General features: G+C 41.1%; 2 protein-coding genes across 6 annotated transcripts in view; one reads left to right on the top strand and one right to left on the bottom strand.

The window, feature by feature from the left end:
- PIGF (phosphatidylinositol glycan anchor biosynthesis class F) overlaps positions 1 to 4,386 on the top strand; it is a 35,306-nt gene extending 30,920 nt beyond the window's left edge. For 4 of the 5 annotated variants that reach the window (XM_059406242.1, XM_059406239.1, XM_059406240.1 and 1 more), the window contains exon 6: positions 4,065 to 4,386. In XM_059406242.1, the coding sequence (XP_059262225.1) occupies positions 4,065 to 4,178 (114 nt within the window). In that variant the 3' untranslated portion in view covers positions 4,179 to 4,386. The remainder of the gene's footprint in view (positions 1 to 4,064) is intronic. The other variant, XM_059406244.1, reaches the window with a different exon arrangement.
- A 92-nt stretch (positions 4,387 to 4,478) lies between these two features.
- RHOQ (ras homolog family member Q) overlaps positions 4,479 to 15,556 on the bottom strand; it is a 36,280-nt gene continuing 25,202 nt past the window's right edge. Inside the window, exons 3-5 of the mRNA XM_059406238.1 lie at positions 8,367 to 8,531; positions 7,966 to 8,061; positions 4,479 to 4,711 (exon numbers count right to left, since the gene is read on the bottom strand). Of these exons, the coding sequence (XP_059262221.1) occupies positions 4,556 to 4,711; positions 7,966 to 8,061; positions 8,367 to 8,531 (417 nt within the window). The 3' untranslated portion in view covers positions 4,479 to 4,555. The remainder of the gene's footprint in view (positions 4,712 to 7,965; positions 8,062 to 8,366; positions 8,532 to 15,556) is intronic.

The following is a 15,556-nucleotide window of genomic DNA, read 5'->3' as shown; positions in this document are numbered from 1 at the left end:
AGACTCTATCATATTAGGCCTTTCTTAATTCTGAGTATTTGAAGAGAACACTGACCTTTTTTGGTTTAAGTGATGAAAAAACAATGTTAAGGAGTCATTTGGTTTAAAGAAAGGATAATAGTAGTAAGTAGCAAGACACTTTGTTCATGTGATGTAGCTATTCATTTTTTTAAATAGGTTTTTTAACAGTAACTATAATAATTTTACCCATTTGCATGATAAATTATCTTTTGTCATACAACAGGATTTTTTTTAGTCCATTTAAGTGGTTAAAATTTTTTAATTTATAAAAAACTGGATAAAAAGAAGACAGTCATTTTGGTGGCAAACACTTGTGAATGACTTCCTTTACATGAATATCTTCGAGTTTTCTATTTTCCTTAAACAAAACAAGATAATTATATATAGCCATCTCAATGAGCCTAATTTGAAGAAATGTCTGTAGCATTGCAGTTGGATTGTCTGTTCAGTAGATGATACCACAGTTGTTTTGGTTTTAAGCCTATTTGTGGCATGAAGAATGTTAAACAGAAACATCTCTATGTGTAAGACAAGTACCTAGTTTTAAATGGAAAACCCCAAGATCTCAGTATGAAAATGGAAGATGAAGCTAGGGATGGTTTGCTAAGTCAATGTGCAGTCTCTTGCCCTTGTGTAGTTTTAAATATTTTAAAGCAGTTGTAAGAAGGTTAGCAGGAAATTCAGTCATGAGAACCTTAGAGGAAAGGTGATTCAGTGGGCAGCCTCCCCGAACTCCCTTCAGCTCAGCTGCTCCTTTTGCCATTCCCTATCCTGGGAATAAAAAATCAGACAGATTGCCCTTACATGAAGAAATACTCCTTTAAAAAAGTGTGTCACAGTTAAAGGCTCCTTATTTCCAGGGAAGTCAAGCAGGAAAGCCTGACTTATCACTAGCAAGTAGCCTTTAAAGCCAGTCCAACATGTTAACTTGTCGATGGCATGGATTTCTTAAGAATTAAATAAATAGCAAGTGTTCTAAGCCTTAACCCCTCATTAGACACAACTTTTAAACTAGTATCTCATCTTGGCATTCCACTGGAGGCCCATTATGGCAGCTGTTTAAAGAGAAAGAGAGAGAGAGAGAGAGAGAGAGAGAGAGTGTGTGTGTGTGTGTGTGTGTGTGTGTGTTTGGAAATGAAGAGCCATACTGAAATTACAAAGCAAGTTAAGTAGAATTTAGAGACTCACATTGGAATTTGGCTAGGATTCATGATGCATTATTATTGTCTCTACACTTTGACACTTTTTAACAAAGTGCAGGTGCTCACCCTTGGCTGGTGATTAGACTTACAGCATGAGAAAGAGAGGAATGAATGTTATCCCAAACATTTACATAGGGTGTTAAATAAAAACTACTAAGGTAAGAAGTTCAGTACTTTACATAGATAGTAAACTATGCATATTATTTTATTTATAACCCCATGTGTTAAGATGGGACGCTGTTAAAGTAACAATCACTTAAAAAACAACAACCAACAAACCAGTATTTAATTTGGTACTTAAGAGTAATAATTAAAAATCAAATGGAAGCAATGCCTAAAGTAACTAATTCACAATAAAACCATTAATTCAGGCTCTACTTATTAGAAATAAGATCATTCAACATGGGCTAACCTAAAATGTATCTGTAGAGACAGAACAAGGGTACAAGTTAGCAAAGTATTAGAAATGAGATTTCAGGGAGCCCCTAAAATTATTTTTAAGAACTTCAGAACTGATTATATGCGAAAAATATAACTACGTTTCTTTTAAGTTCATTCATACATGACCTTATTTCAAGCAACTATTTGCATTGACTAGCAAAACTCATGTCAGTAAGATATTTTCGAAGTATTTTATTTCCCAGCTACTTGACTACTTTGAACGAGTTGTTCCAGTGATTAGTCTCAATTTCTGCTGAAACTTAAATCTTTAATGAAGACGTGCTTCTGAAAATAAGGCAATTTTTCTACAATCTGCTCATGAATAGGAAACAAATCTTTGGTTTTTAGTTAGGGTGGCAGGAAGGATTGAGTGCAAAAAGAAATACTAAGGAATCAAAGCAATAAAGAGGCTCTTAATAAGCAATGGGAAACTCCAAACCCCATCAAGGTCAATAGAGTACCTAAGGCACCTCAGGTTCAGATGATACAATCATCTTTGCTTAGAGTTCGAATAGTCTATATACAGGGTTTTTTACCATCTTAAGAATGTGCAGCTGAAAAGGTAATGTCCAACAATGAATATTGTGAATAAGAAAGAAGAGAATCATAAGAGTTGATAAATGGGAGAGATGTTGGAGGTCCTCTTCTACCTCCCATGTTTATTATAGATGAAGAAACTGAGGCCCAGGCAGGAAACCGAGTGACACCAGAGTTTGTTCCCAGATTCCTAGTCCACTTCTCGTAGGGCAGATCAAATTCTAGACTTTAACTTTAATTGGCTAGTAAACCAAGTATGAAAAGTTTCAGAAGTGAATTTGAAGAAGAAAAAAAAAAATCCCCATCAAATCCCCAAAGGCGAGGTGGAAATGTATAATACTTTACTGTCTTAATTCCTTTATACCATGTGTTGGACAACATAGTTAATATACTGATTTATGCAATTCCTTTCAGTTGTATCTAAAAATAGTTAATAATTAATCGACCCAAATTAAATGAGAAAGTTACATAAAGTTTCTGTTTGAGGACACATAAGGCCATGGTACTTAATATGAACTGTCACTTTGGGAGAAGGAAGATGTCCACTGGATGTCCAGTTCAGAGAGAAAGTTCCTGACTAGTTACCCAGTAGACTCTTCACTCTTCAATGGGGAAGATGATGCTTCTATTTTTAAAAATCTCTACAAAGCTTACAGACAAGACAGTACATCCTAGATTTGTGACTGATAAGAGCATTTAAGGCTGTCATTTTCAAGTATAAAAGTTTAGTGTTCCATTACCCAATCTGTGCAATAGACACAGCTATTAGCTCAAGTCATGGAAATTAACAGAAGCTCACCAAAGACATAAATAACTCATAGCTTAGTCAACAGCAAGTTTAAGTGGAGAAAAGGCTGGAGAAAAATGTATGGGTTAGATTATGCTTGTCTGAACTGCATTAATTTGTTCACACTGAAACTTTGTCTAACACTACTGTCTGTTGCATGGCATTTGGAACAAGGCAGATCCATAGCAGACCAAACAAGGAAGCATAATTAGGTTATAGAACGAGTAATTAAGATGGTTCACCTCTAACACAATTCTCCAGCCTGAGTCCCCAGAGAAAGATTAGAAAAAGCTCCAGTATACCAAATAAGCCTCACAGGTGAACAAAAAAAAAAATTTTTTTTTTCAAAGCAGGGCCTTTCACCTAGGGACTAGCACGTACTGCTTGTGGATGAAAGAAATCAACATTATTTATTTCTGGCTTGCTTGATCTAATATTGCAAAATGTAATATGGCTGGACAAAATGGGTATTTAGAAGCCAGTATTGCATTTAACTGACACTTTTAGGTGTGTACATTAAGTTGTAGTTCTAGAACTTCTGCTCTTGTTCCAATACCTGTGTCTGAAAGGTAACATCAGTATTATTATGGAAGCAGTTGCTTTGTTATAAATTCCATATAACATGCTCAAATTCTAGGTCTCTTTTCTTTAGCACTATTTAAAGTTTTCTTGTAGTTTGGTCAGCATACACACATCTCATGTCATCTGATTACATAAGCCAAGGTAGAAATTAAAAGACAAAATTGCCAACTACTTCAGACAGCTATATCAAGTCCAGGATTATGACAAAGTCTGACCCAGAATTTTAATTTGTAATTTTAGGATGTATCTCATGCAGTTTGGGGAGCATCAAACTAAGTCTACAGTCGCCAGAAGCCTTGTTACAGTCAAATGTACATTAACTAGAATGTGTACATTTTTAGTGTTCATGATAAATGCAGTTATAACCTTATTACACTTTTGGCATTCTTTAAGAAAGCACATTAAGCTTTAATATAGAAATATTTAGGTTACACTTGTGCTCAAGTTATAATAAAACAGTTATTCTTTTTTGATCTCATACATTCTCTCCTCAGGTATGGCCCATCTCCTGTACGCTTGGAGCGACCTTTGGCTACGTGGCTGGCCTTGTGATTTCACCACTCTGGATATACTGGAATAGAAAGCAACTTACATACAAGAACAATTAATTGGAGCAAAGGGAGAAGATATTTCTTTGTGCAGATTCCATAAAGACTGTGCAGAAATGTTTATGGTCTAAGCCAGGCAGTTCCATTTACAGCACTGTTTTTTTATGTAGTTACAACATGGTGTGATTGTAGCTTTTTAAACTATGAAACCCCTGAGAGATTGTACCTTCTAGTTGAAATAAAGTATTTATAATAGATTGTGGCTTCAGATGCTGTTTGCTGCTTCTTGGACCTTTAAGAAACATTCTTAAGGTTTTTTTTTTTTTCTTTCAAGTTTTAAACTGCTTCATTATTTAGAAGAGGTCTGGGTATAGTTGTAGCATTTCATATGCTTTTTAAGAGAAATGGACAGTTTCCTTGGCCACTGAAGATGTTTCTCACGTAATCAAACAACAGTTTATACATCTTGATCCTATTCTTTTTTTTACTGTGTGTTTCTTTGGAGTTAAAATGGCTATGATAGCCTCATCAAAAACAGTCTTCAATCCCTTCTGGGTTAAAGCCGAACATTCCACATAGCAGCATGCTCCTATCTAGGAGAAAAAGAAATCACAAACATATAAAATCTTTTTTACACAGTTGGTATGACACAACACACCATTATAAGGAAAATGAGAAAATAACAGCTATGCAGAAGGAATGAAATCGTCATCCATATTCATAAAAACCCAGAGACAGCCAACTAAAAGGTAAGTGTATATTCTTCCACACTTACTCTATGAAAATTGATGTCATTCATCACGTATTTACTGGTTACCTACCATATGCCAAGCACTGTTTTAGGTGCTGGAGATAATGTCAGAGAACTGAACAGAAGACTAAAGTGCTTGCTGTATGATACTTACACATGCTTAAATCCTCCTGGGGGAGGGGCCCACCAAGGGAACCGAGGGCAGATGGTACAGAGCACCAGCACGGGGGAGATGGGGCGTGCACAGAACACAGGTGGGAAGCTTCCCAACAAAGTGGTGTGAGCAGTGAGGGCCACGTCCAAGCGGACGGAGCCACCACTGGGAAGACGGTAATGTGGGAGCATGAATGGAGCATTCAGAGGATGCTAAGGAAGCCAGAAGGGCAGGAGAGAGGGAGCAGCAGAAACTGGTAAGCGGTGAGGCCGGCCGATGAGGCAGCCCTGAGGCCGGAATAGGGACCTTGGCTTCTCCTCTAGGAGAGGCTCCGTTTGTTCATTCACTGGAAATTCACTGCGCATTCTTATTTGCCAAATGAAAGCATACAGCAAGGAACAAAATAAGTCTCCCAGACTCACGAAGCTTACATTTTAGAGGGAGAAGGACCACCACGAGCTACTGGAGTTTGAATGTCAGAAGGGAATATGTGGTCTGGAGACAACTGGGGAAGGAAGGTGGATAGGGAGTGGGACAAGATCAGGCAAGGCCTCACTGAGAAGGTGACACCTGAGCAGAGACCTGGAAGGAGTGAGAAAATAGTGTTCCGTAAGGAAGAACTCCAGGCAGAGGGAGGGGCAAAAGTACAAAGACCCCGAGGTCCGAAATCTGGGGATGCAGCAAGAAGGCCTTGTGCCGAGACTATAGTCAGTGAGGGCGGACACGCCGGGGTCCGTAGGCCTCTGTGACTAGCTGGGGAGCCACTGGAAGATTGTGAGCAGAGCAGTGACCTGATCGAGCTTGTATTTTTGACTCACTCAGGCTGCTGTGTTGAGAACAGGTGGACATGGGTCACAGACAGAAGCAGAAAGGTGAGTCAGAGCTGTTCCAGTAATCCGGGCTGGAGACAAAGGGGCCTGACCAGACTGTTCGAGGAGCGGATGATGAGGGGCCTGTGGACACTGGAGGGATTCGGAAGTCAGGACAAGAGCTTTGGCTGCCTGGCTGCCACACAGGAGGAGAGCGAGAGCTAAGTCGAGTGTGACCTCAAGGTTTTTTGAGCCGAGTAACTGGGAGGACGGGCACAGAGGATAAAATTAGGAATTCTGTTTTGGACATGTTAATTTTTAGATGCTTAGCCACCCAGATGGATTTGTTGGGTGAACAGCTGGATTACCGAGTCTGGAGTTTAGGGAAATGGTCAGGCTGGAGATGGGAACTTGGCAATCTTCAGGGGCAGACTTTTCAAACCCCAAGACTGACAGCAGCTCACCTGGGCCTAGGGAGGGTGGGTGCAGAAGAAGAGATGTTCCAGAAGCCGCGTGCTGATCCCTGGGCATCTAGCATGCAGAGACAGGGACTGGAGACATGGAGGAAGGGCCACTGCCGGGGGCAAACCCCAGGAGAGGGCAAGCAAGGGAGCCAGGTAAAAGTATTTGAAGAAGAAACCCACTGCCCCAAATGCTGCCAACAGGCCTTCAGGTGGGATCCTAGTGTTTTGCAACCATTTTTTCCCCCTTAAACTACATAATATATACATCACAATAGCTATTAGTATAAATTTTTAATAGATGCATGGGCTTTTTTTATTTTCTGTTATAAACAACGCAGCAACTTCATAACCATCTCTTTAAGCACATCTGTAATAGTTTAAGATAAATTCCTACATATGGAATTGCCTGATCAAAAGTGTGCACGATTTTAGGCTTCTGAATATTGGCTATCAATGACCAATAATACAAGAGAGTGTCCTGCACCCTGGAACAGTTGCTATTTTTTTTTTTTTTTTGCCAATTTTATAGGCAGAAATTGAACTTACATTTGACTACTAAGGACTATGAATAGATTTCCTATATTCAATGGCAATCTATATTTTTTGATAAATTTTCCACTGATGGTATAGCCCATTTTTCTACTTGGGGCATAGATGTCTTTTTCTGATTAATTTATATGTAAGGAACTCCTGTATACTAAGTATATTAACCCATTTTTCAGCCATATGTGTCACGTTTGTTTTATGACTTTAAATTTTATCTCTGGCATTTGATGTATCAAATTTTTAAGTAGTTAAATCACCAATATTTTCATTTACAGTTTTACTCTATGACATTTTAGAAATTCCTTCTCTCCCAGGGATTATGAAATTAAATACACAGAATTTCTAAAGCAATGTGTCAGCGAAGCTATTTGTCTTTTGTTTTAGGGAAAACTGTCCTCCAAAAAGTTTTCTCGCTTTCTTCTGCCTCCTGATAGTACACGTTAAAAGACCTTATTAGATTCTGTTTCCACAAAAGTCCTATTAAAGTCATATCGAAAAAAATTGAATTTAATAATGTTAGGGCCAAAGCCTAGCTTCAGGGTGAAGGTGAACAGAAGTTACAAGTTTTAGGCACATCACAGTGGTATATTTTCCAGAATGCTAATATTTCCTATCTTTCATAAAAGGACTGGAAGAAAATTCAACACATTTCTTTTTAAGCCTAGCCATCATTTTTTTAACTACAGATTTAAACTCATCCTATATGCCATTCCACCACCTACTCTGTGGGTCTTCACCGAAGACAGAGTCTGCTCTGGCACAGTATAAACGTTTAAAAGATTTAAATGGGCTTTCTTTGATACCTCTTTCTACAGGTAACTTACGAGGAAAATATTGTTGGCAGTGTCGTGCAGGTGTGAGCACCTGGACTCTGTGGTCAGGCCTCCCCTGCAACCCAGCTCTACCATTTATTACGTATGGGACCTGACAAATTATCTGACGTCGCCAACCCCTCCATTTGTCACAGACCCACCCGAGCAGGTGCAAGGATTAAATGAGATAATGCATGTAGCAGCACTTAGCACAGTGCCCGGTATACAGTAAATGCACAATAAATGTTAGTTTCAATTATCACCCAAGCTGCTTTTACAATTATTTTTACATTCTGTAAAGGTTCTGTTACCTCTTTTGCTAGTTTCTGTCCTTGTTCCACACAAATGGGTTTTTCTTTCATGTCATTCAGTCTTGCTAAAGTTTTGGGGTCATCTCGGAGATCAATCTAATCAAGAAAGGTCAATATGTCCCATAATGTTACAAGTCTTTAAAGATAAAGCGTGTAGTCCCATTTAATCCCACATACCCAAAAAAGATCAAACAGATGAACTTCACTTTGAAAGCCAACTGGTATGACTGCTTTACCTGGGCACTGCTTTTCCAAATTCTTATTTTTCTATAATTAGAATTTGCAACTGAGATTAAACATGCATATCGTCTGCTAAACCTTAGGACTATTTGTCTCAAAGTGACCCCACAAGAGAGGCCAAAGAGACTATTCTTAAATGGGTAAAATCAAAGCAGACATACCTGAGTTCCTATTAATAAGAAGGGTACATTTGGTGCATATTCCTTAAGTTCCGGTACCCACTCCTCTTTCACATTTTGAAATGAGGCTGGATTTACCACAGAGAAGCATATAAGGAAGACATCAGTCATTGGGTAAGATAAAGGCCTCAGACGATCATAGTCTTCCTAAGGAAGAGAGAAAAAGCTCATTATTCCCATCTCTTTAGTTGACTAATAATAGGTATGTAAGGTTACATGGTCAGAGAAGCAAAGTCAGGAGAATTCCTCAAACAGAATGTGTGGCCCTCTACACGAAACAAGGTAATTCCATTTGTGTTTGTTACTCTTCCTCTTGAGGTTACCAGTGGGCTAAGAATATGACAACACCATTAACAACCACAGGGGAACTTGGAGAAAATAAACCGCGATTACTAAGGCCATTACTAAAAACATTCTTTTTTTAAAAGATTTTATTTATTTGACAGACAGAGATCCCAAGTAGGCAGAGAGGCAGGCAGAGACAGAGGAGGAAGCAGGCTCCCTGCTGAGCAGAGAGCCCGATGCAGGGCTCAATCCTAGGACCCTGGGATTATGACCTGAGCTGATGGCAGAGGCTTTAACCCACTGAGCCACCCAGGCGCTCCTATTGCTAAAAACGTTTTAAACTGAGATGTTTGCACCAAGAATTGATTAAAGCTTGAAGTTGTCTGACTCTTCTAATTTATAATGACTAACAGATGCTGAATGTTTACTGTGTGTCGGGTCATGATCCAGAACGCTCCCCCCTGCATTCCTTAGTTCATCCTCCTGACAGCTACATGACATAAGTACTGATTCCTGTTTTCCGCGGCAGGAAAAGGAGGCATAGAAGTTAAATAACCTGTGTAAGAGTGTACAGCCAGTGGAGAGCAGACAGGATTCAAACCCTGGCAGTCTTAATCCAGAACCTACACCTTAACCACTACACACTTCCCAGAGACCTCAAATTGCTGTCTTCCCTGTTGATAAGGTTTTCTTAATTACACAAGTGTGCAAGTTTAAAGACAGAAACATAAAAAGTAAATGCACAAAAATCCCCCTTTCCTCTTCAATTTCCATTCTCTTCCCCAAATGTAGACCTTTCCAGGCATACCTTTCCAGTTCTTTTTCTATGCATGTATAAACCTCCAACTATGCATATTCAGACATCTGTACATAGAAGAGATCAAGTGATCTGTGCTGTTCTGCACCCCTCAGAGCTTTCCAAATGAGAATACGTTAGACTATCTAATTTTATATTTTTAAAAAGATTTATTTAGTCATTTTGGGGGGAGGGGCAAAAGGAGAGGGTGAGAGAGAAGCAGACTGCCCCCTGAGTGCAGAGCCCGACTGGGAGCTCGATCTCATGACCTGAGATGATGACCTCAGCTGAAACCAAGAGTCGGATGCTTCACCGACGGAGCCACCCAGGTGCCCCTGCATTACTACATAATTTTAAACTGCTGCTTTGAATTCCAGTCCTATCAATGGCTCTTTCAGGATCTCACCCTCACAAAAGGCAGAAGATTCTATTTTGCTTAGACTACTTTCTGTGACCCCAAATATTCTGGTTATTTCCATTCTAACAAGTGAATAGTCAAGACTCCATTTTTGTCGTGGTTAGAGTCTCCTCTGGTTTCAGGGAAGCTTTATTCTTCGCCTCGGCCTCCACGCCTTCACGGCTAAAATGGCAAGAAACGCGGAGCTGAAGGAGTATTCGAAACACCTTCCGCTCCCCGTTCAGCTGTAGCATTTCCCTCACGGGACAACTTTCCTTTCATGTCATCTTCTGACATTTTTCTTTTCTTTTTTAAAAACTTTATTTATTTAAGAGAGAGAGAGAGCATGAGTGGGCTGAGAAGGAGAGAGAGGGAGAAGCAGACTCCCTGAAGAACAGGGAGCCCAACGTGGGGCTTGATCCAGAGACCCTGAGATCAGGACCTGAGCCAAAGGCAGATGATTACCCAAGCCATTCAGGTACCAACGCCCCTCCCCACCCCAACATTTTTTTTAATAGAATGTTCAACACGAGTGTATTCAAGTCTCAAACTTGACTTGGGAGTTAACCCTTCTGTTTTCCTGTGATGCTTTCAAAAAGCACACCACCAGTCTGGAGCCGGGTGCAGTGGAAGGTTTCTCAGGTGCTGGCTAATACAGGACAAGAGGGGAAATGCCATCCGCAAACTTCTTTACCCTTTATTTTTAAAATGGGGGCTCTCTAACTGGGTTTGAAGAAATCAGTGCTCTGGCATTAATGAATGGCGTTAATTGAAGAAATCAGGTAGCGTGGGGGTAGAACAATTTGTACCCCAACCAGTTACTTTAAGATACTCTGAAAAAACTGAACATGTTTTTACAATTTAGTGTGAGTGTTGCCTGGTAGGATGGGTCCACGGACTAATCAGTGGCCATGAGGGGAAGCAGGGACAGCACCGATCTTAGCATTCCACCTGGCAGCTCCTGAGCAAACGTGTGCTCAGCATGGTCAGGCAGTGGACGGGTGGACGCTATTGTTAAAAATCTCTCTGCATCCGTACGTACTTAGCCGATTTTCACAGAATGAGAAATGAGGATACTATCTCATAGGATTCTGAGGGATAAAAATCATGCAACAAAAGCATTCGGCCTCTGCCAGGCACATGTGGGGACTCTGTCAGTGCTTTAACATAAATCCTTCATCCCACGGGAAACCGATTCTCCTTTTCCTCTGCTAATCCACACAGGGTCCCCTCCATCTCACATTGGGGCTGGTTCACAGCGCTCTCCCACCGCAGAGAAGAAACTCTTGTGAGAAATAACATTTTCTCCACTGGCATCAAAATACACCAATCAAACTGAGGTCTCTTGAGGACAGTATAATTTTCAGATCAATAAAAGAGAATGCTATATTATCATTGTACTAATTAGTCATTTTGGAACTCAAGAGCCTGAGGACTATTTAAAATGTAAGAAAAGAGAAAGAAGGAAAGAAAGAAAGGGAGAGAGAGGAAGGAAGGAAGGAAGGAAACCAGATTTTTTTAATGAAAATTTTACTTTTCAAGCATATTTACCTCATCAGGGAAACAGAATTTGTACCCGTTTTCTAGAAGGGGATTACAAGAAATAAAGAATAAGTGAGGGGTGCCTGGGTGGTTCAGTAGGTTGAGTCCTCTGCCTTCAGCTCAGGACTTGATCTCAGGGTCTTGGGATCGAGCCCCACATCAGGCTCTCTGCTCAGCAGGGAGCCTGCTCCCTCCAATCTCTCTCTGCCTACTTGTGCTCTCTGTCAAATAAATAAATAAAACTTAAAAAAAAAAAAAAAAGAGTAAGTGAATGCAAAGTCCTCTAGAAATGCTTAGTAACAACACAAATATTCCATAGAACATAGGTCTGTTACATGGATCCCTTTCATAACCATAATATAGACTCTCCTCAGTGAGAGACATGCAGCCACAGAGGAAGGAAATCAGACTAATGATTTCCACACACTTGTTAAATTGCAAACTTTGTTGGAATAATTAAACTGTGATGGACCGAGTTATAAAAACAAAACAACAAAGACAAGTATGTTTAGAATTCCTTGGAAGGCAGTGTTACTTCTTATGTCTGAACTATGGACAATGAACTTCTGCCTCTAATCTGTGGCTAAATAACTGGCAGTTATTATAAGAAGGAGACCTTTCTCCTTCTATTCAGCCTGAGTAATTAGAAGTCCAATAGACAGCAAATTAAAAAAAAGAAATAAATTGTCCCCTGAGCAGGCTGTACCCTGCATCACTGTACGACACTGTTTACACCCACCATGCAGGATGTCAGGTGAACTTCATGTGCAACAAGGACCCGGATTTGGGGGATAAATAGGCTGAGGCATACGGCACCTTTCATCTCCAGCTTAATTTCGAAATTTGGCGACACAAAGCAAGTTGAATGTGGAGCAACAGCCGTTATTTTTAAATAGCCACTTATCCAAAGTAAGAACACCTCAAAGCCGGTTCTCTAATGTCCTCCTTAATTACCCAATCAGTTATATTTTAATTCTAAGGTTTTAAAAAGGTAGATATTTAAATATTTCCATACCGTCAGTGGAACATTCTCAGGAGTAGATAAAAGCATATTAAAGACAACTATCATGGGGCACCTGGGTGGCTCAGTCGGTGAAGCATCTGCCTTCAGCTCAGGTCATGATCCCAGGGTTCTGGGATCGAGCCCCACATCCGGCTCCCTGCTCCACGGGGAGCCTGCTTCCCCCTCTCCCTCTGCAGGAGTCCCCTGCTTGTGTTTGCTCTCTCTCTCTCTGTCAAATAAATAAGTAAAATCTTAAAAAAAAAAAAAAAAAAGACAACTACCTTAATATGAGAAACTATGGTAAGTTTGGTCAACAGGATTGTTGGATGGCTTAGTAAAATCTTTAGCTTCTTATCCAACTGGTGAAGTACCAGAGCTATCCATTTTTCAAAACAGTGTTCTGAGAGCTTCGTGATTAGGCTCTCCATTCTTGTCAAGAGTCTTTGTGATGATGACAGCCCAAACCCCTGAAAACCATCACGCTCTTACAACCTGACCAGAGTTGGGCCACAAGAAGAACCTGAAGAAACAGGCCTTGACAGGAAACAGGAAACTGCAGCAAATGCCCATCAGCCATGAGACCTCTCTTCACAGACAGTTCGGCCGCCAGGGCCCAAGAGCGCCCCTACTTCTGCACCACCTCGGTCCCCTTCCTCTGGACTTGGTGCTCCCTCCTCCTTTTGTGAATTCTGTGTAAAATAGATCTTTTTAGGATGTGTTGGCCTATTTAAAATACATATCCAAAACTTAGAACTGAAGCAAAACCACCCAGAGTGGACAGGGTAGGCCTGATCATGCTTTGTTAGCTGGCATGCTAAACACACACTTGATCTTTCAACTCAACCAGCAAAGATTCACGGAGCCCCCACCTCATGGGAGATGTTCCAAGGAGACACACACACAAAGAAAGGAAATAACGGTCCCCTCTGCCCCATGGCTCATGGTTCTGTTGGCAGTTCAGGATGTATACACGGACGATAGTTATAGGGTGCCTGGCTGTCTCAGTCGGTGGAGTACGTGACTCTTGATCTCAGGGTTGTGAGTTCAAGCCCCATGCTGGATGTAGAGATCACTTAAAAATAAAATCTTAAAAAAAAAAAAAAAAAGACCTATACGATGAAAGAAAGAAAAGTATAAACTAAAGTAGGTATAAATGCTTCATCCAAGAAGCATAGGACCGTGAAGTACAATCATCAGGGCAATGAAGGACAAGACTCAGATCATATGCGCAAAGTGCTCTCATAACATATCTGTATGTTAGAAAAAAAAAAAAGGCAACCAGCTCACACGGGCAGTGATGTGCACAATGTGTCTGTGGGCCTCACTGGTGCTTTGTGGACCTCAAAGCCCCAGCCTAGAAGAAGACATCGGGGCGCTGGTGCGGCCACACGCAGAAGTCTAGCACCGAAGAGGAAGAATCTGATGGGTGGGGAGAGACACGAACATTTCTAACAGTCTCTGCTCAGGGTGGGTTCATGGTAAGGAAGACAAAAGTGTGCAGACACTTCCTCACAAGTCAGAGCAGGGTAAACACTAAGAGTGACAGTAATGAGGCAAAGCTAAGACTCAGAAGACATGTATTTAGTCGTGCCTGACTGAACAGAAAGGACTGGCACAGATGCCAACTGCCAGCCACGTGGCTTTGGTCAACTCACTTCTTTCTTAGAGGCTTAGTGTCTCTGTCCACAAACTGGGAGAATGTCAGGGACAAATGCCTTGAAGGCTATAAAGTGCTCTAAGGAAGTTTTAAACTGCGGAAGAATCCAGGATGTTAGCCTGATTGAGGAAATAGCCATTTATCAAAAACTACAAGAGTCTTCCTCTGTAACAACTTATGATGAGAAAAAGCGGGACCACAGCAGATTAATTCTTTAACAGGCAAGCCCCAGATGCCCAAAGTCTAGAACAGCTCCTGACTCCTTGAGGAGATAAAATGTAAGATGAGAATGGCTCTTACAACTGGTGGCTTGTGGAACAAAAAGGGGCAACTCTGTCACTTTCGAAGTGCACAGCAGCAATCTCTAGCCGAACATCTGTTTCTAGTAAGAAGCCCCAAAATAGGTATCAGGCACGGCTCTGGGAACACTCCACCCCGCAAAGCACGCTCTCCCAAAGCCAGGAGGCCACGTGCACCGCAGCTAGCTTCTGAAGATGAAAAGTGTTTTGTCAGAAAGCCAACTTATAACCACTTCTGCAGTCATTCTCCTTAGTAGTAGTCTGTGAAGCCCCGTCTCCTTTGTGTAGTTTCTGGGTCACCTTTTGAGTTCATTTTGCATTTAACTCTGTGAAATGAAAACATCACTTTTCAGCCCCACCTCCCTGCCCCCTTAAAAATAACTGTTTTTCAAGGAAACTGGGTTAGGTCCCTTTGAGGAGCATATTGTTAAGTGGGTTCAACAAGCATCTGCGATGAGTTTATTGAATTTACCCACCCCCTCCCCGAACTAAAGCACACTGGGGGAGGGAAAGAATTTTGTTAAAGGGCTAGAAATTCCTAAGAGGTCAATGTTTTCAAAAGGTCTCCAAATATTTGGCTTTATTAGTAGTGTTTTTTGAACTTTAGTTCGGTTGTAAAGCAGTATTTCTAAGACCACCGGCCTGAGTAGCTGTTAAGTAAAAAAGTTCTTGAAATGGAAGGTTTAGCCTCTAATTTTTGGCGGCTGTCATCTTTACGTACTTTGATGCACAGTAAGTCAGTCTTCCAATTAACGTAATGATTATTTGAGAGCTAGTGAACTGGATCTTTGGCTTCTGTTCCACCACCCTCTTCCTCCTGACCACCCTCTTGATCCTAAGTCCTGTTCAGATGGGCAGGAGCAAAAGGAGAGAAAATGAGGCACGGGGGAGCAGACAGACGGCGTGCTCCCCGACCAAGTCCTCGCAAACCAGCACTTCCTCATCTCCAGAAGGAGAGGCCTGCCCTGGATGGCCACATCACACGCTTAAAACTGCTCAGCCTCACGCTTTTCACCCTTGGGAGCAGCCCTAGTAACAGATTTCATGTGGGAGGAGGCTTCAACTGCTGGCTAAAAATCAAGCGTTAGGATTCTCTTTTCTCTGCGCTGACCCCACAAGGCAGAGGATCAAGACTTAGCTAAATATGGCCCTTCGGCGAGCTTCATTTCCCCATCTGTGAAGGGAGAATAAAT

This window comes from Mustela nigripes, chromosome 7 (genome assembly GCF_022355385.1).
Source record: "Mustela nigripes isolate SB6536 chromosome 7, MUSNIG.SB6536, whole genome shotgun sequence".
NCBI lineage: Eukaryota > Metazoa > Chordata > Mammalia > Carnivora > Mustelidae > Mustela > Mustela nigripes.
This window is presented reverse-complemented; position numbering and strand designations above follow the sequence as displayed.